We start from the raw sequence: 25642 nt of genomic DNA on the forward strand, positions 1-25642 counted from the left end.
CATATATTATTTAACAAAAAGTTTAGTTTTATTATAAATTATATTATACCTCATAGCTGTTAGCAGAGTTTTTGGCATTACATTATTCTTTGTGAAACAGTGAATTATCTCCCGATGGGGGGAAAAAATCTTTCAATATTTAAAGTTATTTCACAATTCTCTGGAGCAGAATGGGAACTTACTGATAAATGAATCTCAATAAGCCTTGATAAATGAATCTCTTGGACCGAATAGCATATAAAGTTTCATAGAAATAATTTCTTTAATCCATTTTTAAAAAGTGAAATTTTCAATTATTGGTATAAAATACATGAATTTAATTGATATATATCACAACAAGTACAAGTAATCAAATGCAAAAGTAGTCCAGACTTTTACAAACAAATACATGCTAATTTTAGAGAAATTTTTTGAATCAAAATGGTTTTTACTAGCTCTTATAGACAATTAAATATCATGATAAAACTGTAGGATAACAAAATTTATAATTACTTCTGGTATATCCTTATTTTATCTATAATGAAAAAATATTTTATTAAAAAAAGGGAATCTATTCTAAACTAACCTCTTCCAGTAAATCTGATCTTTTCTGAGCTTTCTCACAAAGTTTTTCAAATCTAACATTGACTTCTTTTAATTTGGATTCAATTTTCTTTGCTAATCTCTGATTAGAACTATTAAGCAATTCCCGAGCAGAATCGTTTACAGCATCCAAAGTTGACTTTTGGCCATCAATGTCAGAAAGCATCATTTTGTGAGTTTGTATCTGAGAAAAAACAAACAAAAACAAATTACTAAATTAAAAAACACAGATGCATTCAAACAAACCAATTATTTAAAGAAATTAATTCAAAGAAGAGGAGTTAAAAAATAATTGTAAATAAATGGTAAAATTTTTTTACCTGTTCTTCCAGTTTTTCTTTTATTAGACTCACAGGCCTACTCTGATTCCTCAGATTAGATTCTGCATCATCCAGCCATTTAAGAATACTGTCAAGTCCATCCTGAATGTCTTGAGAATGCAACAAAGCCATCTGCAATTCATTGCTCTTTCCATTCACAACATTGCACAGATTGTTATATTCATCTTCTAGTCTTTTTACTTTACTTTCAATAGCCCGCCTATCTGAGAGACTAATGTCTGAGTCATCAAATGCATCCAACAATGCATTTGCACTTTGCTTAGCATTATCAATAAGTCGGCCTTGTTGAATAAGTTCAATGTTCAGTGCTTTAACTCGATCCAGTTGGTCTTGGATGGCTCGAGGATCTGCTGCAGTAGGCTCATCGAGAACTTTCTTTGTAGTTTTCTGAACACTAGAAAGCCAGGTGGTTGCTTTCTCGAGGCTCTCAGCAAAATTCCTCTGCTTGCTGTATAGAATGCTAAATTTATCACTGAGGCGATCAATTCGATTTAACAAATTCTGAAAAGCAGTGGAGACTTCTTGTACTTTTTCCTTAACTTGGCTTTCAGTTGGCTCCAGGTGAGGCAATCTTTGAGGCAGACTTGTTCGAAAATCATTTAAGACCTTCGAGTAATCCTAGATGGATTTTAAGTTTCAATAGAAAACAATTGCACAATATATAAAATGCAAGCAAACCATATTTGGAAATCAAAATACAAAACAAGAAAATACGTCATGATAATACTGTGCTACAAATATAAATATTAAATAAGAAATTACTAAAATATAACAGAAGTAAAATTGCAGCTGTAACAAATTGTTCACGAAATTGCAGCTTTAACTTCTTACCTGTTCCAAGTGATTGAATTTCTCATAAACAATGAAGAAAAGAAAATCTACTAAAAATAAGACTTTTTTCCCCTCTCTCTCTTTTCAAAGCAAATGACATTCTAATTATTTAACTTTTGAAATACACACATCAACCAATAAATATAATGTTGAAGAGCTGCATGCATAGTTCCAATGAGCTTAAGGAAAAATATATCTTACAAAATAATTTCATAAATAATGGCTAGAGAGAAATTTATATATATAAAAAATTACCTTAGATTCATCCACAAATTTCTGTGCTGCCATTGTAATAAATCGAAGATCTGCTTGATGAGCAATGGCATCACTTGAAAATGCCTATAAGATGCAATGGGAATTAATGTCTATCTTCCAACATTTTTGAGAGAGTAAAGCAATTTAATAAATGGGATTTACTTACTTTGTAACTATCAGCATTTTCTTTCAAGTGTTCAAGATCAACTATACTCCTTTCTTTATCATTCTGCTTTATGTGTGAATCCTTCAGCCACTCCATAAAATTGATCAATTCATTCTATAAAAGATACACAATATAGCATAAATTTAAAATATTAATAATGAAACAATAAGGAAGCATTTTTCTTCATATTTGAAACTAAGTACTTCTTGCCCAAAAATTATATTAAATGATACAAATTAAAAAATTATTTTATAATAGCAAATATTTTTTTACAAATTCTGTTCTAACTCCAAAAGGTGAACGATTTTATCTTCAAAAAATATGCACTAATTGAAAATAATATATCCTAAACTTAAGTAATATGCACAATTAATTTTTTTAAAACTAAGTTTCAGTATGCAATTTGTATGATGCATTTAGTATTTTTGGAGACTGTAAAAAGATTAAACTAATATATTATAAAAGTAGCTGTTGAGTTTATATTATATATATATATATATATATATATATATATATATATATATATATATATATATATATATATATATATATATATATATATAGCAAAAACCACCAAATTTCTAAAAATCTATTAAGCCAAACTAAAAAAGATTGAAGGAGGAAAGAAAATTTTTAATATGTCCACAATATTTTTCAAGAGATATCATTTAGAAAATATCTATATGTAAAAACAACTTATCACAGCATTGAAAGTCTAAAAGATTAATTTGTTGATTATATAATTTTTTATTTTATCTTGTGAAGAATATAAAAATACGATACACGATATTTTAAATAAAACTGTTTTCATCTTATTCTCTCCAATCATTCAATACTTTTCTTTATCTAACATCAGAAATTCCTACTTTTGTAATTCTATCACTTGCAAAACAATATTTTCATAATACAATGTTATCTCCCCTTTACAATATTATTATCCTAATTCCTTGAAAAGTGTAAAAGTGGGATAATACTGCAATACTTCAAAATGAAGAACCAGAAAAAAAACCAACCGAAAATTTCCTTAATTCTTCCAAAGCTGCATTCAAACGCCTCAATAATTTGTCCCCTTCATCATTTGCTCGGTTGTAACGTTTCTTCAAATTATCTGCATTCTTTTGCAGGCTATGAAGTTCGTCTTTACTTAGAACTTCCTGCCCTTGTTCTATAAGTTGTTGTGCTTGATCAACAGCCGACATCACTGCTCTCTGGTTGTCTTCCAGCTCTTGTTTAATAGACTGAAAATAAAAATTAACTTTACCGTCTATAATAATTATAATGATAAATCTATTCAAAATCCTTGATGGAACATTTATTACAGAAAATGGAAAATAAAATTATACCTTAGCAATGCCTATCTGTCTGTAAAGGTCATCAGCATCCTCTCGGACTAACCCAAGTTCAGCTAATTCTAGTTCTTTTTCATGCAACCATGAAAGTAATTTTGAAGTGTTATCAGAACAGAGTCTATATTTTTCCTCTATAGCAACCTACAATACAAAATTTTAAAAAAAGACAGAAATAAACAAATGTATAAGAATTTTAATTATGGAAAATCTAACACAAAAGTAAAATAACAACTAACCTACAAAAAAAAAATAACACAAAAGCGCATTGATATATTATGATTTAATAGTTTAATAAGACAGGATAATAATTCCCATCATTTTACATTTTAATTAAACGTATTATTAACAGATTTGCATAAATATAAAAAAAAATATCTCGTATATTATTCCATACTCGAAACTTTCAGCGATATCCTTTTTTTTGACGTCATGAATACATTTTTCACAGAAAGATTTCCAGGAGTACAAATTTTGGTTAATATACCACGATTATAATGGGGAAAGTAGTTGACATCTCTTGTTAAGGATCGTTTCCATATTCAGATGTGTTGGATTTTAGACATTTTCTGATTGTAGGTGATAACATTTATTTTTATTTTTCTGCCATTTTAAAAGCACCTGTAAAGTTATAATTTACATGTTAAGTTTATTTCTACTACGTATATGCATGACAAAATATTTACGATAAAAATTTCTGGAAGAAGATTCATTGTTTTCCATAAATAAACATTTAATAGCATTGAAAGTTGTGTTTAAATCTGAGCTTGAATAGCCATTATGCTATTGAAAAAATAAAAGAAATAAAATTATGTATATATTTAGCAAAGTTATTATAATTTTCAGAACAATAAGAAAATCAATTCAAATAAATCAATTGAGATACATATTGCAATATTTATATTATCGTAATCTTGGAAGACAAAACTCCATGGCAAATTTTGATTTCATTAAATAAATCAATGCCAACTAAATTGTCTTGAAAATTGGTATTTTTGTCTTTGCAATATTTAAAAAGATCGTCTTCAGTTAATGTGCAAAAAACATGTAGAATGCCTCAAATTCAAGATTAATTTTGAATCTTTTAAAAGAATTAATAACATTTTGATTGTGACTAGAACTATGCAGTCTGGACTAGCCATCCTCCTATGTAGTGAGACTAAAAACATCCAACCTTGTTTTGAATATCTTAAGTGTATATTATATTATATTTCTATTAAAAAAGAAGAAGAAAAAATTTTCATCTTGCAAAATCAGTTAGTAACATGAAGTTATGTGCATTCACAATCCATCGCCCCTTTTAGGCTGACAACAATTTGTAATGCCCAAAGACGAAAAACCATCAAGCGATCCATAACTCACTGCATGTTGTCAATTTATTCTAGAAATATCACTACTATAATTTATGACTTAAAGTTTAATCTCATTACAAATTAACATGATCACTATTAATTTTATGAATTGTAACCTAACTTCTATAAAACAAATATTCAAGATTTTAAAAAGTAATGTTATTCAAACTTTAAAAATATAGATGCATTACATAAATAACACATAAGGAGCTGTTGAGGGTTCAGATATCATGCACCCTTGGTTAGTAGTAGTAGTACAAACGGCTGTGTTATGTCAGCAAAGCTTAAAAACCAAGCTTCAGCATACAGTATAATACAATTCATAATTAGCATGCAAACATATTATACAATTTGAAAAAAAAAAAAAAAAAACATTTGATACAACACAAGATAAGGCTTTAAAAGTGCCTTATAATGGAAACCACATTTTTGCAAATCTTTAAAAACAAATATACATAACAAAAAAATATTAATGTCACTACTTATTGGATTGCAAAAAAGAATATACACAAACACATGCACCAGGCATGTAGCAGAGGCAAGCTAAGCAATTTTATTTGCGCCCAATCTTGACAGTAAGGACACCTTACCCGTTTCTCAGAGAGTACCAGAAGTGCCTGATGGTATGCATCCAATAAAGTTGTGGAATCATTCATAAGGCATCCAGTTTTGGGATTCAAAATACCTTTTTGAATAGCATCATTTATGGTATAGAAGTTACCAGAAGAAGGATCTTTTAGTAAAACCTGGGATGGATCTACTAGATTGGAAGTTAATGCGTCTTCTAATGTCATGTATGTGTTATCAAATGGATTTTGGAAAAGATGTGTTTGATCATCGTACATGTATTTCAGTGCTTCTATCAGGGAGAATGTACATGGAGCAGTACGAAGTAAACCACTGTCCAATGCCCCCTTAATTGTCATCACTTGATTAGTCGATGTATTAAATATGATACCCTTTTCTGGATCTAGAATTTGGTTCTCAAAGGCAGAAGACAATGTCAAGAATTTGTTTCTCTTTGTGTCTTCGATAACAGCAGAATCAGGATCAACGAAACCTAAATCAATAGCTTCCTTCAATGAAAACATCTCCTTTGAAGACAGGTCAATAAATCTACCACTTAGAACATTCAGTTGTTTATTGTTTATAACATTCTTCATTGAAAAAGGTTTCTGACAGCAAATTTGTTTATCTTCGTATTTTATAACAAATAAATCTGTCCGTTTGGAAATTTGGCAAAAAATTACTTTCTTTTGCAAGTTTATGAAGCCTTTTTTAGTAGCTTGCTCTACTGACACCCATTTGGAGCCTCCATGTTCTTTAACAAAATAGGTTTGAGGGTTTATAAGAGTATTGTTTAATGCCTCTTCCATAGTACAAGCGAATTTTAAACAGGAACCTGGAGTCTTAAAATAGGCACATGCTAAATTTTGCAAAGATCCTTGGTCAGTAATCATTATTAAGTGATTTTCAAAAGCTTTCTCTATATTAAAAACATAATAACCCTCCGAATTTCTGATTTTACCTGATTCAATGTCAAGACTACCATCAATCATGGCTAATTCAAATGACTTTAGAGTTTCAGAAGCAGCATCATATATTGCAGCATTATCAACTTTTAGCAAACCAGAATTTATCCCCTGTTCTACCGTTACAAATTTATTTGAAAATGGATCCAAAATTTTTCCAGTATTGGCATTGAATAGCTTCATGTTTAAAGCCTGTTCTATATTAAAAGGTTTACAGAAAGGGATGATTAACTTTCTTTGTAATGCTTCTCTGAAAGTTAATGTTATGCCTTCATTTGAGAAAACATATGTACCAGCTATCTCATCAATTATTCCATCTTCAATCGCTTTATCAAGGCAAAGAATGGCACCTTCCACATTCTTAATTAGTGATAGTGTTGATGAAATTAGATTTAATTCACGGGCTGTTTTCAAAGTTATTGGCAAACCATTTTTTGGATTGATGAATTTTCCCTTACTGTTAAACAAGTTTAACATTAAAGCGTCATGAAGAGTAAGTGGTTTTTCGGTATCAAATAATATACCATTCTGTAAAGCTATATCAAGTGTTAAACCTCCCAATTGCGTATCATCTCTAAAAATCCCCTGATAATCATCAATAATACCTCTTCTTACAACTTCATTCAAAGTTAATAATCTATTGTCTTGCACAAGGCATGGAAGAGAGCCATCAATAATAAAAGATTTCAAACAATCGCGAAGTGTTCTGGACTCGCCTCCAAGAAAAAATCTTCCATTCTCACAATTATACAATCCCTCTTTGATTACTTTCTGAAGAGATAAAGTAGGTCTAGTTTCATTAAATATACCCAACTGAAAACCCTCATTCAAAGGGATGACTAATCCTCTACGATCGCAAACAACACCTTTTTCTGCATCAACTATATTTTGCAAGATAGCATCCGTCAGAGAAATATTTTCACTTTTATTTTTCACTGTCACTGAATCTGAATCAATTAATCCACAGCTAATTGCATTCTTCAGTGACATTAACTCACCACTATAAGGGTTAAGAAAAAGCCCAATAGATTCCCGATACATTCCTGTTGAAATGGCCTCCTTTAAAGAAAAGTACTTCATTTCAGCCAAAAGATTTCTGTCAAATGCTTCCTGGAAAGTAACATAACTCCCAGTTTCATTATCACAAACTGTTCCATTTGTAATATCAATTAAATTCAATCCTAAAGCGTCTTTGAAAGAGTACAATTTCTGGTGCTCTCTATCAATGTAAATAATGTGTGTTGTGTCAATTATTTTCTCTTCTATTGCTTGCTTTAGAGGAACTTCTGTGCCTGTAGATAGGCTAAAGTAAGAAACGGTTTTCGAATTATAAAAAACTTTGGAAGTAGCTTCATTTAGATTCAATGTGCTTTGAACCGGAAGAATCAAGCCCAAATCATATGCTTTATATAAATTTAATTTTTCTCCCCTAGCAGGAATTTTAACAAATCCAGAACTACAATTAAATAAGTCACATTGTATAGCTTCAGAAAGAGACATTACTTCTCTAGTAAGAGGATTAAATATCGTATATGCGCTTCCGTCAATAATTCCCTCTTTTATTAAGTATTCAAGAGATCCTTCAATTTCAGCAGATATTTCCATTTTACCAGATTCTAGATTGTACATGTTTAACTCCAATGCTTCTGATAAAGTAAGAGGCGGTGAGCAATTAATAATTAATCCCTTCTTCCAAGCATCTTTTAAATTTAATGAGCCTTGATTATGTAAAGAGTAAATCCCCTGTATATCATTAATAACATTAAGAGAAACAGATTCTATCAAATTTAAATATTGCATATCAAGAGTGTTTTTGACCTTTGCTGATTGTACATCAACGAAATTAACTTCAATAGCTTTTCTTAGGGTTATATTTTCTCCAGACGAAGGGTTATAAAACAGTCCCAATTCTGTATCATAATATTCTTCCTTTAGCGTTTGTATCAGAGATAATTTTAATTCCAATGTTTTAATCAGCCCTTCTTCCAAAGCATCATTCCAACTAAGCCAAGTATTATTGATAGTATTTTTCACTTTGCCTGATTTAGCAACAATACGCTTTTGCATTGCTGCATCAAGAGTTAAAAATTGGTCGTTGTAAGTATCTTTAACTAAACTTATAACAGAATTAACAACGCCTTTTCGCATAGAAAGTTCGATGGTGTCTTCATATTTAGTAATAGGATCAAGAATCAAACCAGTCTCCGAATTAGCTAATTTTTGTTTAATAATAGCTTCTAAGGAAATTCCCTTCCGCTTTGGTACTATAAAACCTCTTTTAAAAGCATCTTTCCAACTTAATTCTTGACCAGTTACTGGATGAATATATATACCCTCTGTAGTGTTAATCAAATTAGTTTTTTCAGATTCATCAAAAGACACAAGAGCATCTTTTAGTGGATAGTAAACCAAAATAGATGCACTCTGAATTATTCGGAGATTAACAGCCTCATTCAGATTCAGATTCTTCGATGGTGAACGTACTTCAAGAGAATCTAAGTTGATTACCTTTTTTTTAATAGCTTCTTCTAGTGTCAGTGAAGAAAGGTTAAAAGTGCAAAAGTCATCTGCATTTTCTTTAGGTATATGTATCAGAAACAGTTCTTTGGAGGCTTTGAAACAAGATATCAGAGTACCCTTTTCTACATTTAAATATTTTCCTGAATTTTTATCTATGATTCCCTGTGATATTGCATCAGTCAATGGTATATACTGCAAAGTTTTTGGATTTTTTACTAAGCAATGCGAAAATTCAGGCTGATATTGTCTTACTAGTTCGTGGAATGCGAGAGTAGTCCTTGCTTTGGTATCTAAAAATTTATCCCTAGTTTCATCATAATATCCACTGGAAAGTGCTAAGTTTTTATTAAATGGGTTGCTATTATAAGCTTCTTTGGCAGAACGTAATAAAACAATTAACTTATTATTACTTCCCATTTTAACAATAGCATCAGAACTAACATTATTACGAGTCAACGCATCTAATAATGGAATACATTGATTTTCCTTTATACGAATTAAATAATCATTAATTTCTATGAGATCATTATCTATGATGTCATCGAGTTTATAAATGGAATGGGGAAATGCTTCCATAGCTTCTTTATAAGGTATACAAGTATTTGGAACTTCTGAAGAAATCAAAAGAACTCCAGAGTCAACAGCTTCACCAACAGAAAAAATTTGTTCCAACTTTGGGTGGAAAAATGTGCAAGACACTGGATCTATCAAATTCTTTTCTAAAGCAGTCCAGAGATGAACAGCTTCTTCGGACTGATCACCGCAAGTGTTCATTATAAGGCCTCGATCAATAGCTTCCAGAATTGGTGTAGCTTGACCAGTTATGGGATGCACATAACTCCTTTCCTCGACATTGACAAAACCTTGACTAAGTGCCACTGGAAATGTTGCTGCAAGGGGTGGGAGATTAATCTGTACTGAAGATATATCTTCAAAGATATTCTGTTTGACTGCTTCCAACATGCTAATTTTTCCATCCCATGTTTGCACATCTCCATTAATACCATCTACTATGCCTGTTTCAATGGCACTCTCTAAAGTCAAATTCTTACCCGAACAAGGTTCTTTCAATCCAGAATTTGGATCAATTATCTCACAAACTATAGCCTCCTGGATTGACAAATGTTCTCCATGCTCAGGATGAACTATTTTCTGCTGGACAGGCTCAACAAGTCCTTGATTCACAGCCTCTGGAATGCTAAGGGAACGACCAACAGGCAAAATAAAATGTCCACTATCAGCATCCAGTATACCACCATCAATAGCTTGATTAATGTTTAATGTTTCATTATTTTTTGGATTTTTAATAACACCATCATCCCCATTTATTAGACTGAGTTTCACTGCCTCTTTCAAAGATAGCAATTTCCCATCAGGTCCAACAAGTTTCTCAACATCCTTTAAAGTATTGGCTGTTTTCTGATCAACTATTCCTTGCTCTGCAGCATCATTTGGGGATACTTTCCTCTTTTTTACTTTTTTCAATATAACAGCTTTAGCCGGATCTGCCAGCTGAGCTTTGCCTATGGTTACTTCGAATCTAGGAATGGAATACTGAGCCTTGAGTGTCTTTTTAACATTTTCTGTATCTTCTGTTACTTCAAAGTCATTAGGCCTGTTTTCCTGTTTCTTCACCACTTCAATAGTGTTTGTAGTCTGCCCATTTAATTTAATTTCACTATCAGATAAAGTTTTCACAGAATTTATTGTCACAGTTATATCTGAAGAACTTTCTACAGAGCCTAAAGTCTCTACAGCATCAATTTGATTGTCGGAAAATTCTGGTACCTTCTTTAATTCAAAGTTCATAGTAAACTCAGATGATCCTAAAGGAATTATAGTTTTGTGATTAACAGCTTTATTTATACTTAATTCATCAACTGAATGCTTATTCTTAGTATCATCTATTTGCATTTTTTCTGAATACATGTCACACTCAGTACTTTTGTGTTCTAATGTTCTTCTAAATACGAGGTTTTCATTTACTTCAGTTGACACATCGAAAGCTTCATGTTTAGATTTGCTGAAAATTTTGTTGAAAACAATGCTTTCAGTGTCCATGGTTTGTACATTATGAGTTGATGACAGCTTTGTTTCAGCTTCATCTATGCACACAATATAATCTTTATCTAAGGCATTATTCAATGATATTTTTTGGCTGGAAGTGAAATATTCCCCAGTGGACGATATCAAACCTTCTTTAATAGCAAGATCTAAGGAAATCATCTTCTTTGAGCGATATTCTACAACAAAAGCAGACAATGGATTTAGTATACCTTTGCTTATGCTATCTGCCAAAGATATGCTTTCATTGCCTATTTTCAAATAACCAGTCTTAGGATCTAAAATTCCTTTATGTAATAAATCCTTCAGATTTGCACCAGTTAATGAAGAGCGCCGAGGGATGAAAACGTCATTACTCACATAATCATTGTTTTCGAAAGTATTATAATAATCTGTATCCTCATTCATTTCATTATGAAATAATCCTTTTGGTATATCACCAGTTGGCTTTTCAAGATTGGTAAGTTCAACAGATAAACTACTAAAGACCTTCTCACCATCACTGGATCCTATACAATGATTCAAACAACTACTGTACTCATCATCAATGTCCATGGATTGGAAATTATTTTGTACATCTACAGTCCTATAATTTTTACTAAATTCTAAATTGTTTTTAAAAACAGTGACCTCAGATTGCTTAATATGACTTTCAGAAGAGGATGGCAAAATGCTAAGATAACCTTTGGCAATAGCTTCTTCTACAGACATTATAATTCCTGTATTTCTGTCATGAAAAGTACCCTGGTGTTCATCAATGAGACCTCTTTTGTAAGCTTCTTCAAATGTCATTCTGAGATCTGATCCAAAGCTTTGATTGGCAATGGTAACATATCTTGTAGTTGTTTTTGTGATGGAAGTTAATGTCACAGTGATGTTCAAAAGTGATTTCAATGATATAGCCCCTTCCTCAGTAATAAGGTTTTTTTCAACAGCTTCCATAAGTCTCAGAGGATTTTTAGAGATAGGATCAAGCAAATTCCCAGTTAAGGGATCAAGTAATCCTTTCACAACACAGTCTAATACATTTAACTCATTACCTGTATCATCAAATATACCAATAGGTCTAGTAAGCATCTCATATACTTGCTGTATAACTAATTTTCGTTCAATTCCATCTTGCATGCTTATGAAATATTTGGTGTTCATGTCACGCACATAACCCGTCTCTTTATCAATAATGAATCGCTCAATAGCAGTATTAAAACTTACATACTCATTTATTTTAGAATCCCTGAAACCTTCAATATCAAAAATCATTCGCCTATCAACAGATGCAAGATAGCCTCGATTAGCTGCTTGAGCGATAGTCAGTTTTTCTCCAGAACTGTAATCAATGAATTTACAGTCTGGGGAAATGATGCCAGATGTCAAGGCTTCTGCTAAAGTTAATACTTTGTCTTCTTCAGGGCATACAATGCACTTAACATCAAGGCTAATTATTCCTATAACTGCAGCTCTGATAAGAGACACTTTTGAAGAATTCAACAAATTGACAATTTTTCCATCATCTTCAATTAGACCATTTTCATATGCATGTTTTAAAGTCAGAGATGGCATGATAAGATTACATTGAAAGGCTTCTCTTAAAGAAAGCTCTTTACCACTGCTAGGATGTACATAGAAACCTGTTGTTGCATCTATCAACTTGTAATCAATAGCTTCAGGCAAAGAAACAATATTGCCAATGCTTGGATCAACTATTTCTCTAAGACGTTTTGACAAGATGCCATGCTCTAAAGATTCAGTGATAGAATACAGCTTACCTGAATCTGGATCAATTACTTTTCCTTCCCGCTCTCTAATTAGTCCAGCATTTAAAGCTTCAACAACAGAATAAGAGTCTTCTATTATTGGAGGAGCTGTAGATAAATATCCAAAAAGATAAGCGTCTGGAATTGTCAAAACAGTTTTAGTCTGAAGACTAGTAAAAAACCCCGAATCAGGATCCAAATAACCTTTAATAACTGCTTCGGGTATTGTGTACTGAACACAATTTAAAATATTTTTTTTAATTAAACAAATAATACTCTCTTTTTTTGTGATTCCAAACTCAACAGCCTGTTCAGTGGATATATCAGCATTGTCTTTTGGATTACAAAAGCTCCCACTATTGGAATTAAATAGATTTCTTTGGATTGCTTCCAAGAGCGTCAGTTCTGCATCGTTCTTTGGATCATAAATACCATAATACTCAATAATACTGCTATAAAATTGCTTGTCAATTAAAGAATTAGAAACAGCCTCTTCAAATGAATATTCCTTTTTGGTAGAACAATGAAAATATTTCATTGTGCTAATGTTAATGAGATTTTGATCAATTGCCTCAGAAAAGCTCACAAGTTTTTGGTTGGATGGCTCAAAAATTGAAGGCATGTTAAATATTGTACTGCCAGAAGGATTTGAAAAACTAGATCTACAACTACTCTTAATTTCTGTGAATGATAATGTAGTTCCTGACAACTGAGTCAGAGGATTTTTTTCTGAGGAAAGATTCTGATTATCAATATTTACATCAATAATGTTAGAATGAGCTTTGTTTTTTGAGGTGGTTTTTGAAATTCCAGTCGAGGAAGTGCTTTGGAAGGAAGGTTTAGAAAGAAACGTTGTTTGGAATATGTTTTCATGAGAAGTGTTAAGTAGTAGACAATCAGTGGGGGCACAATGGTTAGAATATGTTGATGTGTGATTTAAAGGGAAAGGAACTTGCTCCCAGATGAGTTCGGTGCGATATGTCTTCAGAATGATTGGTGCAGCTTGAATGATGGTAACAGAAAACTGTGAGAGGAAAAATGGGGGAAATAGAAACAAATCAAAAACCCATAAGAATACAGTACATGCTAACATAAGAAAGAAAACAACGGAGAAAATAAAAAGAAACTAACTTCTAAAAAATATGCATAAAAAAGAAATAGAAAAAAGGGGACAGATAAAAAGAGAAGTGAAGTTTCTTTTAAAGTAGCCTTCATTTAAGAATATATAATATATACTATCCAAATTTACTATTAATGAAAATCTTTAAAAAATCATCTAAGTGAATTTATGTTCAGAATGAGATAGTTTTTGGCTAACATATAATTAAAAAAATACAAACTGTGCAGTAAGTATTGATAATTAATGTGGAATATCTATGATGAAAATAAAGAAATTATTAGACTTCTTTCTCTTCAATATTTACTATTCAAGAATATCATATTTTATATTCATAAAAAACCTGTTGTCCAATGATTATATAATTCTATAATTTCATTAATTTATTTGACCAGTTATAAAATATAGTACTATTAAAATGCAGTATGATGTATACTACTACCCGAAAATCCTATTTCAACACTCTAAAAAATTAAAAATTGAAGTACTATCTTAAAGAAAACTTTAGCAAGACATCAAATGTTTTTAATTTCCTAATGGAATTTAAATTCATAAACAGACATTTGTTAAAGTGAAATAAAAAGATTCACATAATTTATTCTCCAAGTTCAGAAAGCAAATATTACTAAAAATGATAAGTTGAAATAGAATGCAAATTTACCTTTTGGCCCTCTTGACTAGAAACTAAACTTTTCAACTCATTCACTCTTTGTAACAATGTATTCACCAAATCTGTGTATTGTTGATTTAAATGATCAAGATCCTGACTGACAATTTCAGCACCCGATACTATTTTGGGCCTCTTAGCCTCAGAAGCAGCAGGGTTATCATCAAGTCCTTCTTGATACAGCTTCAGTTGACGGTCATACATCTACGTAGAGGACAGATATGATACGCACACACCCAGACCCACACACATGTTAGGGAGAACAAGTACCATGTGCATAAACAATCTTTTTACAGTAGATTCACAAATCACTTGAATATTTCAATATAAATTTAGAACACACTAAATATGATCTATTTATTGAACTAATTATAAATTATTCTAGTATGCAAAGTGTTTTTTAAAACTTTTACCAATAAATAAATATATATAATAGATAAGAGAAGGATGCATAGCCTGAATTCACAACCACATGATATAGGTTCTTGAAACACAAGACAAAATGGAAGAAATATATCATAAAATATAACTTGATGTTTTGTTTTACCCTTTATATCTAGAGATAACTTAATAGTAACATTTTAATTAACTTTTTTAGCATTAATCAATAAGTTATTGAAGCATAACTAATAAAAAGAAGAATTAAATGAATTAAATATTTATTTACAAATTATCTAATTTTATTATTAATTAAAATAATTTCTGCCTTCATCTGCATCACAGTCACCAATTTATTGTTGGAATTAGGTCTTTTGTCCACTTACATTGCCAGAAAAAGCAATCATATTATCAAAAGAGAAATATTGATAAAAATATTTTCCAAGTAGTATCAGAATATAATGGGTAAAACGAACATTAAGCATCGAATTTTTGAAACAGATTACAATGATTTCAATATTATAGTCAGAAAAGTAAATTTCCAATGATTCCAAGTGTAAATAAATTTATAATTACAATGGTTTCCATATTTTCCAGAGTACAAATTCATACTATTGCTTACAACTTTTTATAAAAAAATTTATAAAACATAACACTGTTTATTACATTTTTGAACACATGTATTTTGAATCACTAAAAAGTCATACATGCATTTTTTACATAACGATTTTTTTGTACTTATGCTCCATGTCTGGAAAAAATCTGATGTGTCAGGTTAATTAACTTTAGTAGTTACATTTAGTAGTTATGAATTTAGGCATTAATTATCATTGCTTTGTGCAGCATTAAAATGCTTGGCATCACATAATTACTCATAACATTAAATAACATTAACCACAGTTACAAGCGAGTTTAAACTAAGTTAATTTAATGATTAAAGTAGTTAACAGCAAAAGAAAAATCATTATCTAGATCGGTTATGGTGTTAGAAGTCTTACCTTAGCTTCTCGTATAAAACGTCCACCATCAACATTAACATCTTCAATGGCAGCTTTCCTCTGACTTAAAGTATGATAGGTGCTCTATAAGATGAATGGAGGGTATCAAAGTAAATAAAAGTTAGTTAAACAAATTGTATAGCTTAAATTTAAAAATTTGAAATTGATAAAAAAAAAGATTAAAACAAGCAGTAAATTTAATTAAATTAGCATTTAAAAACATTGTCATCTGTATACTATAAAGAAGAAATCTTTTTATTTAAATTATTAACTACTTTTCATTTTCTAAACTCATAATTCATTTCGGTTTTATAATATAAGGGGGTTATGTTCCTTATTCATTACCTTCATCAAGAATCACAAAGTGATTTTTTTGGGGATCACTATATGATCCCAGTTTTCTTGCTCATCATATAATTATTCTCCACTAGTAATAAATACATTTAATACTAAAAGAAAATTTAAACTATTTCAAATTACATGAGCTCTAACATTCATATTTAATGAATTCTGAAAATAATTTTTTTAAATATATAATTTGAAGATGATAAGATTAAAATTCAAAATTAAATTTATTTCTTCATTCCTGTTTGCTAAGAAGCATTTCTTCAATACTGATCAACATAATGATAACATTGAAATAATCATCAAAGGCAGCAAGTATCATCAAGGCAAGCATGATTATAATTTAGCCGTGTCAGTCAACTTTGATGGATACATCTTATTCTGAAAAGACAATATTTTTATCATATTATTTGTAATTATAGTTGAAAAACAATGATAACGCATTCCATAAGCTTTTACATTAGTTCTAGTTTAGCTTATACATCAAAAGTTATACATCATTTTTAGTTTTTTTAAATTAGGCTACTCCAGTAATTCGGAAACTTCATTCGGTAAACTAGAACATATATTCCGCTTTTTTCTCTCCCCCCCCCATTCCAACAGGATTTTCTAATGAATGATTCTTCAACATTTTCATTAGCTACATTTCTTTTTTTGAAGATTTCGATTTTTAATCAAAACTGCTCGATTTACACTTACTTATTTACTTATAATAATCACATAGAAAAATAATATTGCAGCCACTGTGACAATCCGAAATTGTGAACTGTCTGTCAAATGATCAAATGATGATTAACAAATTCGGTCTGATTTTTATTTGCATAAAAATAAGACATAAGATATATATAGGCATAAAAATTTTATATGCATATATTATAATAAAGACATCTTGAAGTGAATCTTTAATAAAATTCACTATCATGTGGCTAATCTAATCAAAATTTAATTACATTAAAAGATTTGTTATGAAAATATTAAAATAGCATATTGTCATAGCATACAAAATTCTAAAACTAAATCCTATCAATAAGTGAGTGAAAATTCAATTACAAAATTACATCTTCACAAAAAAGAAACATTAGACAGTCAAATAAAAGCTTGTAAGAAAAAAATATGTAAATTTTCTTTATAAATAATATGAATCATTAATTGTTATTAAAGTACTCTATAGAGCATCAGAAGAAAAAAATTAACTCTAGTACCATAGAAGATTCAATTTCATGGTGCATCTCATGAGAATCCATTCTGCTGACAGATTTCATAGATTCTACTTTGGCACTCATCTGACTGACAAACACCTTTTGTTCATTGTATTTTCCTTGATAGTTCTGAAGTAATTCTAGAGATGTTTCTAATGCTTTCAATCTATAAAAAAAAAACGTTATTTTAAATGCTTATTTAAAACTGGCAACATAATGGATGAATATTAAAACAACTATTTTTTCAAATTTAAATACTTTAATGTAAGGCCATCAGTTTAAGCATTAACCTGGAATTGGGAAAATTTGTCACACTATATTTACATTCAGATTCTCTAGTGTTTATATCATGCTAAAATGGTAAATTTTAATGTTGGAATTTTTAATTCTTGTTTTTCTTTTTCTCCCCCATCCAAACTTAAAGACTGGAGCATATATTTTTTTTTTGAACGAGTTTCTTGGAAATGTTTTGAGAGATGCTGACTTTCAAATCCGCTTCATGAGTAAAATGTCCTTGATAAACGCGATCTTAGGGAAAACCCCACAGTCAGACATCACAAGGATTCAGATTTGGGACGCGGACCAGGCAAGTGGAAAGCACAAGAGATGACATGCTCATCAAAAAAGTGATATTGAATCATATTCTTTAAGTGTCTTGCTGTATGAACAGTCTTTAACACTGAAGTGACAAACAACCTAAGATGGGATAACATAATCCTCCAAGAGTTTGATGTCCAGATCATTACGACTTCCTTGAAGAAGTATGGCCAACAATGAAATTCACTGTGAATCCACGCCATATCATAATGTACGGGGAACATAGTGATTGATGCTGCAAGGCTTGTGGATTGGTAGAACCTCAAATGCAACAGTTCTGTGTGTTTTAGCACCATCTAAATGAAAGTCTCATCTAACCATCTTAGATACATGATGGCCAGTATTCATTTACTTTTGCCAGAAGCAGTACTGATGCCTTTTTTGACATGCATATTGGATAATATTATAAATACCAGCAATAAAGCTCAAGAATAGCACTTGTAGGCTAGATTATTCTTATGATCTACTATCTTTGTTTATCTATCTATTTTTTCCTACTATCTTTGGTATACATATTGTTTTTGCATTTAGAGATGTTTAGACTTTTTAACTTTTAAGGTTGAGAATTAATTTTTTCATAATGCTGCAAATGCATAAAATAGCTTTTGAATTTTTAAAGGATTTTTATTTCAGTCAAGCTGTTTATAAAGATTTTTAAAACATTATTTTTAAATTACTGCCTGTTCTCTGAACTGGTTAGAGTCAGATTTCTGACTGCAAAATCAATAGGTGTAGTTAGCATAAATGATTAATTTAAGATCACATAAGAAAAGTCACAAGACTTATGATTCAATGAGGATGGAAGACAGATTCCAAGATAATTGATTGCAAAAAATCCATTTTTTTCTAGGTAATTTAACCTCAATTGCTTCCTCAGCAAATAACATAAAATTTTGATAGATATGTAGTTTATAGTATTTTATAAGCTATTAAGTATGTTTACATATGCTTTCATAAAATTTCATCTAAAATTTTAATAAAGAGTGATTAAACTTCAATTAAACCATGAATATGCTTGTTGAAATGAAGCATGTTCATAAAATTGTATCAGAATGAAAATTCATTTGATTGGAGTCTAATTATTTAGCACTGATATTTTATGTACAACAGATTATATTTCATGATTTATGTAGTATCTCAAAATGCATGGCAAAATTAAGACGTTGAGAATCAATCTTGTGGTTTCAACTGCAGCATGAAATTCATCTTGTATGGGTATAGAATTTTGTGTAAAACCATGGGCACAATTCCCCAGAGAATGTATCTAATGCTTGTGCTATTGAGTGGCCATGAACAATAGCATTAAAAGAACTTGCAGATACTTCAGCTGTTACAATTTCTTCTACAATGGTCGGTTGTATTGTATTATGTTTAACTGCATTTACAGATATGGGTCCTTGCCTTTTTTCATGTGCCAGTAAGCAAGGAGTACTGCTGAAGCATTGTTCATATTCTGATAAAAGAGTTGCATGGTCAATGCATGCTCTTTTTTGGTCAGTGGTCACTGTAGACAAATGATTTTTTCAAATCATATGTATCGCTTTTATAGTGAAATTAAATGATTTATTCATTAACATATAGTTTTAAACAGTATAGTGCCATTGATTGATATAATATCAAACTATTTTTCTTTTTTGGATGGAAATCTTGGCCACATGGTCTAAGTGACAATATATGAAGCTTCATTCTGATCCTTACAGTAGAAGCAGGGCTATAAATCTCTGAATATTGTCAGTTTAATTTTAACAACCCTGTCGGAACGAAAATACTGATTTATATTTTAAATGATAATAGAAATATTTGTAATATCAACTAATACAAATATCAGTTGGGTAAATAGCGGCATCAAGATTCCTTTACATAGATTTTAAAATGAAATGTATAAATGCATTTTTCAACATTCCATGAAAATGCATTTTCATAAAATATTCCTACTCAAATTCAAGGATTTGATCACCTGTCATTGACTTGAGTTCCAGCAAGATCCCATCGTCGTCTAACCTTTTTCACATCTTCTTCCAATTTGCTAACATCTGTGTGGACACTTTGATGAGGGCGAGTCAATTCAACACAGTGACGAACAGTAGAGACACTCTGGGTCACTTGTTCAAAAATCAGTTGCTTGTGATGCATTTCTCTTCTTAGAGACTAACAACATAAATAATGTAAATTATAACTTAATGTAGGAAAGAATTTAAAGATATAAAATTAATTTCAATTTAAAAATACTACATTGTAAAAATATATAAGGAAAGAAACCTTAAAGTTTCTTATAAAAATGTTCTCGTGATTTTTTTTTTTTTTTTTCCATATTTAGACATGAAAATCTCAATGTTTAAAATTTTTTTAAGAGAAAGAATCATTCTTATGCTATATACACAAATGACTATTTTACACATTTATTGAATTATATATATATTTACACATTATTTTAATTATATTTATATTTACACATTTATTGAATTACACAATAAAAGCATAGAAGTTTATTTTTAGTTCTAAGAGTCCAAATTAATAGCAAAAATAAAAATTACAGTTTAAAGATATAAAATTAAATTATAATAATTTCAGAAATACACTGAAATGTGCTAAATTAATGCTTCTGGTATTAGCATACAATAAAATAATTTAAAACAGCACTTACTCTCAAATTTTCCTCCACTCTAGTACTGCTTTCAACATCTGAAGGCATATCGTCATAGGAAACTAACTGCAATTCTACATTTGAAACTACCTGTGTAGCCTCATCATAGTGCTCCAAAGCAATCTCTACAGCTTTTAATCTGAAATAATTTGAAATCAAAATAAAATTTTCAAAAACGCATGGTGCTTTTAAAAAATAGGAAAAGAAATAATTAAATTACCGTTCAACATATAAACTAGATGTTGACCATAAATTATTCCAAGATTCCATCATGGTATCATGACGTGACTGTAAGGCAGCAGTTTTAGAAGCTAATTCTCTGAATGAATCGCGAACTTCATTCACTCGAGGTTCAATATCACGCAAATCGGCTTCAAAATCCTTTTTTAAAAAAATGCAAAACAGATAAACAATTATTTTATCAAAGTAAAATGCATAAAACTGAAAAATAGCAGAGAAAAGTCTCATTGCTTAAAATGAAATCCAATTTTATTTAGATATTTAACAACAACAACAACAAAAAAGATGAATTTAAATTATGTGCAATGCAAAAAAAAACAAAAACAAATTGGTTTATATTAAAATACAAATATAAGAAATTCATGACATATTTTACATATCTATCAAGATCAATGGAATTCAATATTTGAGACTGAATAAATTCTGGTCCCAAAATAAAATGAAATTTGTCAACAAATATTTATGAAAAATTCAATTCATTTTGATAAATTAAAAGACTTTCAAATCTCCAAGAATTTCAAAGACAATTAAGGACAGTTAAAAATGCAGAAATATGCATGCAGTGTCACTCACCGATTGTTCCTGCATGAGACGATTCACTATCTCTTTGCTTCGAGGGATAGGAGCCTGTGTTCTCTGTTTTAGAGTTCTTTCTTTCTCTGTCAGAATACTTTGAACAGATGCCACCAGATCATTGAACTTGCGGGCTTGGCTCTTGTTCACTTTATCAACTATATAAAACAAGTGAAAAATAAGTCATAAATAAAGCACATGTATAGTAATAAGAAGAATAAGCCTTTTAATATTTTTAGTTTGAACTGACAAAATTTAACTAGAACTCAAGAATAAATCATATATTATTTTTGTTTAATCATCCATTCTTCTATGTTTTTAGGCAAGGAGAACAGTTTCTGAAAAAAGCAGGTTTCTCATTTAATATAATGTTAATACATATTACAAAGAATACTAATGAAGAAAATACTAATGCAGAAAATATTAATGCAGAATACTAATGCAGAAAATACTAATGCAGAATACTAATGCAGAAAATACTAATGCAGAAATATTATAAAGCATACTAATTAAGAAAAATATAAATTTCCAATATTCAACTGTAACAAATATGAAAACCGTGTCATAGCAATAATTGCAGATGTAACAAAAACTTTCTTCAGTAATTCTATCAAACATAAATTTATGCCTTATAGTTTAAGCAGCACTGATTAGTAAAATTATTAAAATGATGTGAGTTTTATTTTGATTTATTCTTAGATGCAATTCTCATTATGTCTACCCAATATGTGCCATGATGCAATTTAATGTGGGAAAAAAATATTCCAAGATAAAATAAATTGAAAAGCAAAATCAAGAGTAATTTTTTTCACCTTCATCTTGATCAAGCATTCGCTGCAAGTCCGCAAACAGTTTGTTACAGTATGCAATTTCATCTTGCAATCGTTTTAAAGCTGGATCATCACTGGAACCTTCATTGAGAAGCTTTTGTGTATCTTCGTTGAGAGCTTTGATGATACTTTCACGCTGAACAGGTTCAATGCTTCGAAACTAAAAGATCACAGAAAATTATTTATCAGCTAATAAGATTCAATAGTTTAAAAAAATATTCATACAATGAACTTCTTTTAAAAACTTCATAATTTTGAAAAGAAAAATCATTCAACACACCTTGGTTATATCCCATGATTTGATTATTTTTATAGTGGCAAAAATCATATTTTGACGCAGCTTCCGTTGTTTGGAAGTCCACAAAGTTACAACAGCTTCAAACTGCTTTTTCAAACTAAAAGAAAAAGATGGTCTTTTAGATTCAGGGGAAAAATAACTGAAGAAAAGATAATAAACACACAGCATAATCATAATTCAAAATACTACTGGCTATAAGAAATACCTCTCAGCAAGTTCCAGTGCTTCAGGATTTGGAGGTGGAATAACAAAGCAAACACTAGGCACCATTCCTTCAACGCCATGGGAGTTAATGATCTATAGATACAAACAGAATTGTTAATGGAAATATATTTTGTCACATAAACTATGAAGTAGTAATGTAAAAATGGATTTCATAGAAGATTAGAACAATGAAGAAATTCTATATATATTTAATTTTAATAAGACAAAATATCTCCTCAAGAGATTTTTAAAAATTATAATAAAGTTTAAAACTTAGACAAAAACAATAACCATCAGAAGAGAACCGGTCCAAAAATAACAATCTTTCTATCAATATTTATCTTAGTAATACACCTGAATAAAAATTTAAAAATCTACAAAAAAATTATATGATTAAAGTAATTGACATTATAAATTTTAAAAATAATAAATAAATTTCTTTGTTTTGCTTGGAATTAATTTTTTAAAGACAGTTCTATAAACTTAAAGGACATACCTTCCACTTATTCTTATTAGAATTGTCATGAAGCCAACATTGTTCATCTTTGCTTACAGACATCTGAAAAAAATTGCATATTACATAAATGCATATATGAATTTATAATATTTACAACAAATTTAAATTTGTAAAAATGTATATGTTTTAATGGAACCTAAAATGAAATAAAATTTTAACAATCAAGAATTAGCTTTAATATCAACTTACAGACTGCTGTTTAAAGGAACACACAGCAGTCACACGCAGAGGACGAGGCAAAGGCTGTCTTCGTTGTTTCAATGGTACAACATCTTTACTTCTCTCAATTAATGATGAAACAACATTACTGTAATGACTCAATTCATCTCGGAGATCCTGCATTTCCCTCATCAGTCTTTCTCCTTCATCAATAGAAAAATTTTGACGACTATAAGTTGTTGACAGACGATTTTCTATTTGTTTTAACCATGTCTGGCACTCTTTAGCTTCATTAAAAAACTAAAAATACATGAAATCCGGAAAATCAGTTTATCAGAGAGAATTTAAAAAAAAAAAAGTCAACATTCATTTTATTGTTTAATCCGAAATTTTGAAATAAAAATATTTGTTGATAGACAACTCACTTGATGATAGACAAAGGCATATTTTAAATGTTCATCAAGGCACGACATCAATTGTAAAAGCCAAGACCATTGTGTTTGCATAGCTGCTAGATAAGCCTATAAAAAATATTTTCTCTATTTCATTTCTGGTTCAAAAGTTTAATAAAAAAATAAATCTATTCAATAACTAATAACATAAAAGAAGCTCAAATTTTGATTTAAAAAAAACAAAAACAGCATAGTATCAACATTTTTGATTCATATAGATAGAACACAAACATGTCATGGAAGAATCTCAAAATTGAATAAATACAATTCGATACAAAATTTAAGCAAAAGACAAGAAGAAGAATAACAAAAAATGCAAGTAATAATAATGTGACAAACAATGACTATGATGAATTGAGCATTCACATATTTGTACATAAAAAAATATGAAGAGTATAATGATAATTAAAATTTAATACTGAATTTTCAAGCATAATAATGTAAATTTAAATACACAAAACATGCAAAATACGAAGTTTATTTTAATGAAAAATGAAAATAGGTACCTCAATGCATTTGGAAGCAGGATGCTTCTGCAGGACAAGGCTTTCTCCTCGATCTTGGACGGCATTAAAGTGCACTTCACGCTTTTCCAGCTCAATTGTTAAAGCCTTAAGAGCATTAAAAAATTATATATATAATAAAATATACATATAATAAGATTAAACAAAAGCATGCAATTTAATAAAATGCAAACACTGATGGAAATTTTTAAGCAATATTTCTGAATAATGTAAGGACATTAATAATTTTTTTAAGTAAAGGACACTAATAATAATTGCCATGAAAAGTTTAAAAAAAAAAATAGTCTAAATTTCTGAAAAACAAAACTATTTTTTGAATTTGCATTAAAATCCAATATGCATTCTAAAACTTACAAATCATGAAAGAACATGTTATAAGCCATTTATAAAAGATATTGCATTTATGAAAGAATTTTTGATTAAAAGGCCTTTCACAAGTTAATAAAGGACAAAATTCTTAAATGTTAACTAACTGTAAATGAAAAAAAATGCAAATATATTTTTTTTTAATCTTTCTTTATTATTAAAGATTACTTTCATGCAATAACGTGCAAAATATAATAATGCAAGAATCTTACTCTTTGATATTCTTCAATTTCAGAAATGTTTAAGGTCTTTGAACTCCAGTCACGTGATACTTCAATTTCTTCTTTTTCATTCATCCAGATGAGCTCACTAGTGGCAGACTGAATGAAGTCTAATAAAGTATCTAAATCACCAACACGTTTAGTAGACAGAACCTGCAATTGAAATTTAGAAATTAATACTGAAGACTCTTATATCAATTTCAATTCATTTTTTCCCTTCATGAAAATGCTAGATGCATTGATTATAGACTAGATGTGAGAATCTAGCATATAAAAAAAATTGCTAAATCCTTAGCTATATTGCAAAATAATAATATTTTATAGCTATTTTAATCTTTTAAAACTCCCAAATTTAATTAAGCATTAAATTTGGGAGTTTCTTTAAATTTGGGAGTTTCTTCATTTATTTAGAAAGATATTTTTCCCTTCTTTGTAAATGTATTAAAATCAAATATTAGTTTCAAAATAATCGACTTTTTACAAACATATAGCTTTCAGTTTAAAAACTTCAACATTTTAAATCATTTTTTTCCTCCTCCAGAAATGTGATATTTAAAATTTAGAAGGAAT

The 25642-nt window shown here is 29.7% G+C and overlaps 1 protein-coding gene across 7 annotated transcripts in view; it reads right to left on the minus strand.

The window, feature by feature from the left end:
* Positions 1 to 25642, minus strand: part of LOC129963219 (dystonin-like) — a 319384-nt gene that overhangs the window by 59958 nt on the left and 233784 nt on the right. For 5 of the 7 annotated variants that reach the window (XM_056077411.1, XM_056077407.1, XM_056077410.1 and 2 more), the window contains 22 exons: positions 25064 to 25225; positions 24468 to 24572; positions 23935 to 24030; positions 23540 to 23809; positions 23330 to 23392; positions 22835 to 22926; positions 22612 to 22726; positions 22314 to 22491; positions 21502 to 21659; positions 20909 to 21069; positions 20689 to 20827; positions 20002 to 20192; positions 17451 to 17613; positions 15904 to 15987; positions 14522 to 14731; positions 5464 to 13767; positions 3519 to 3665; positions 3189 to 3413; positions 2176 to 2289; positions 2010 to 2093; positions 903 to 1541; positions 566 to 766 (listed from right to left, as the gene is read on the minus strand). In XM_056077411.1, the coding sequence (XP_055933386.1) occupies positions 566 to 766; positions 903 to 1541; positions 2010 to 2093; positions 2176 to 2289; positions 3189 to 3413; positions 3519 to 3665; positions 5464 to 13767; positions 14522 to 14731; positions 15904 to 15987; positions 17451 to 17613; positions 20002 to 20192; positions 20689 to 20827; positions 20909 to 21069; positions 21502 to 21659; positions 22314 to 22491; positions 22612 to 22726; positions 22835 to 22926; positions 23330 to 23392; positions 23540 to 23809; positions 23935 to 24030; positions 24468 to 24572; positions 25064 to 25225 (11901 nt within the window). The remainder of the gene's footprint in view (positions 1 to 565; positions 767 to 902; positions 1542 to 2009; positions 2094 to 2175; positions 2290 to 3188; positions 3414 to 3518; positions 3666 to 5463; positions 13768 to 14521; positions 14732 to 15903; positions 15988 to 17450; positions 17614 to 20001; positions 20193 to 20688; positions 20828 to 20908; positions 21070 to 21501; positions 21660 to 22313; positions 22492 to 22611; positions 22727 to 22834; positions 22927 to 23329; positions 23393 to 23539; positions 23810 to 23934; positions 24031 to 24467; positions 24573 to 25063; positions 25226 to 25642) is intronic. The other 2 variants (XM_056077412.1, XM_056077413.1) reach the window with 2 other exon arrangements.

The sequence above is a fragment of the Argiope bruennichi genome, chromosome 3 (genome assembly GCF_947563725.1).
Source record: "Argiope bruennichi chromosome 3, qqArgBrue1.1, whole genome shotgun sequence".
NCBI classification, from domain to species: Eukaryota; Metazoa; Arthropoda; class Arachnida; order Araneae; family Araneidae; genus Argiope; species Argiope bruennichi.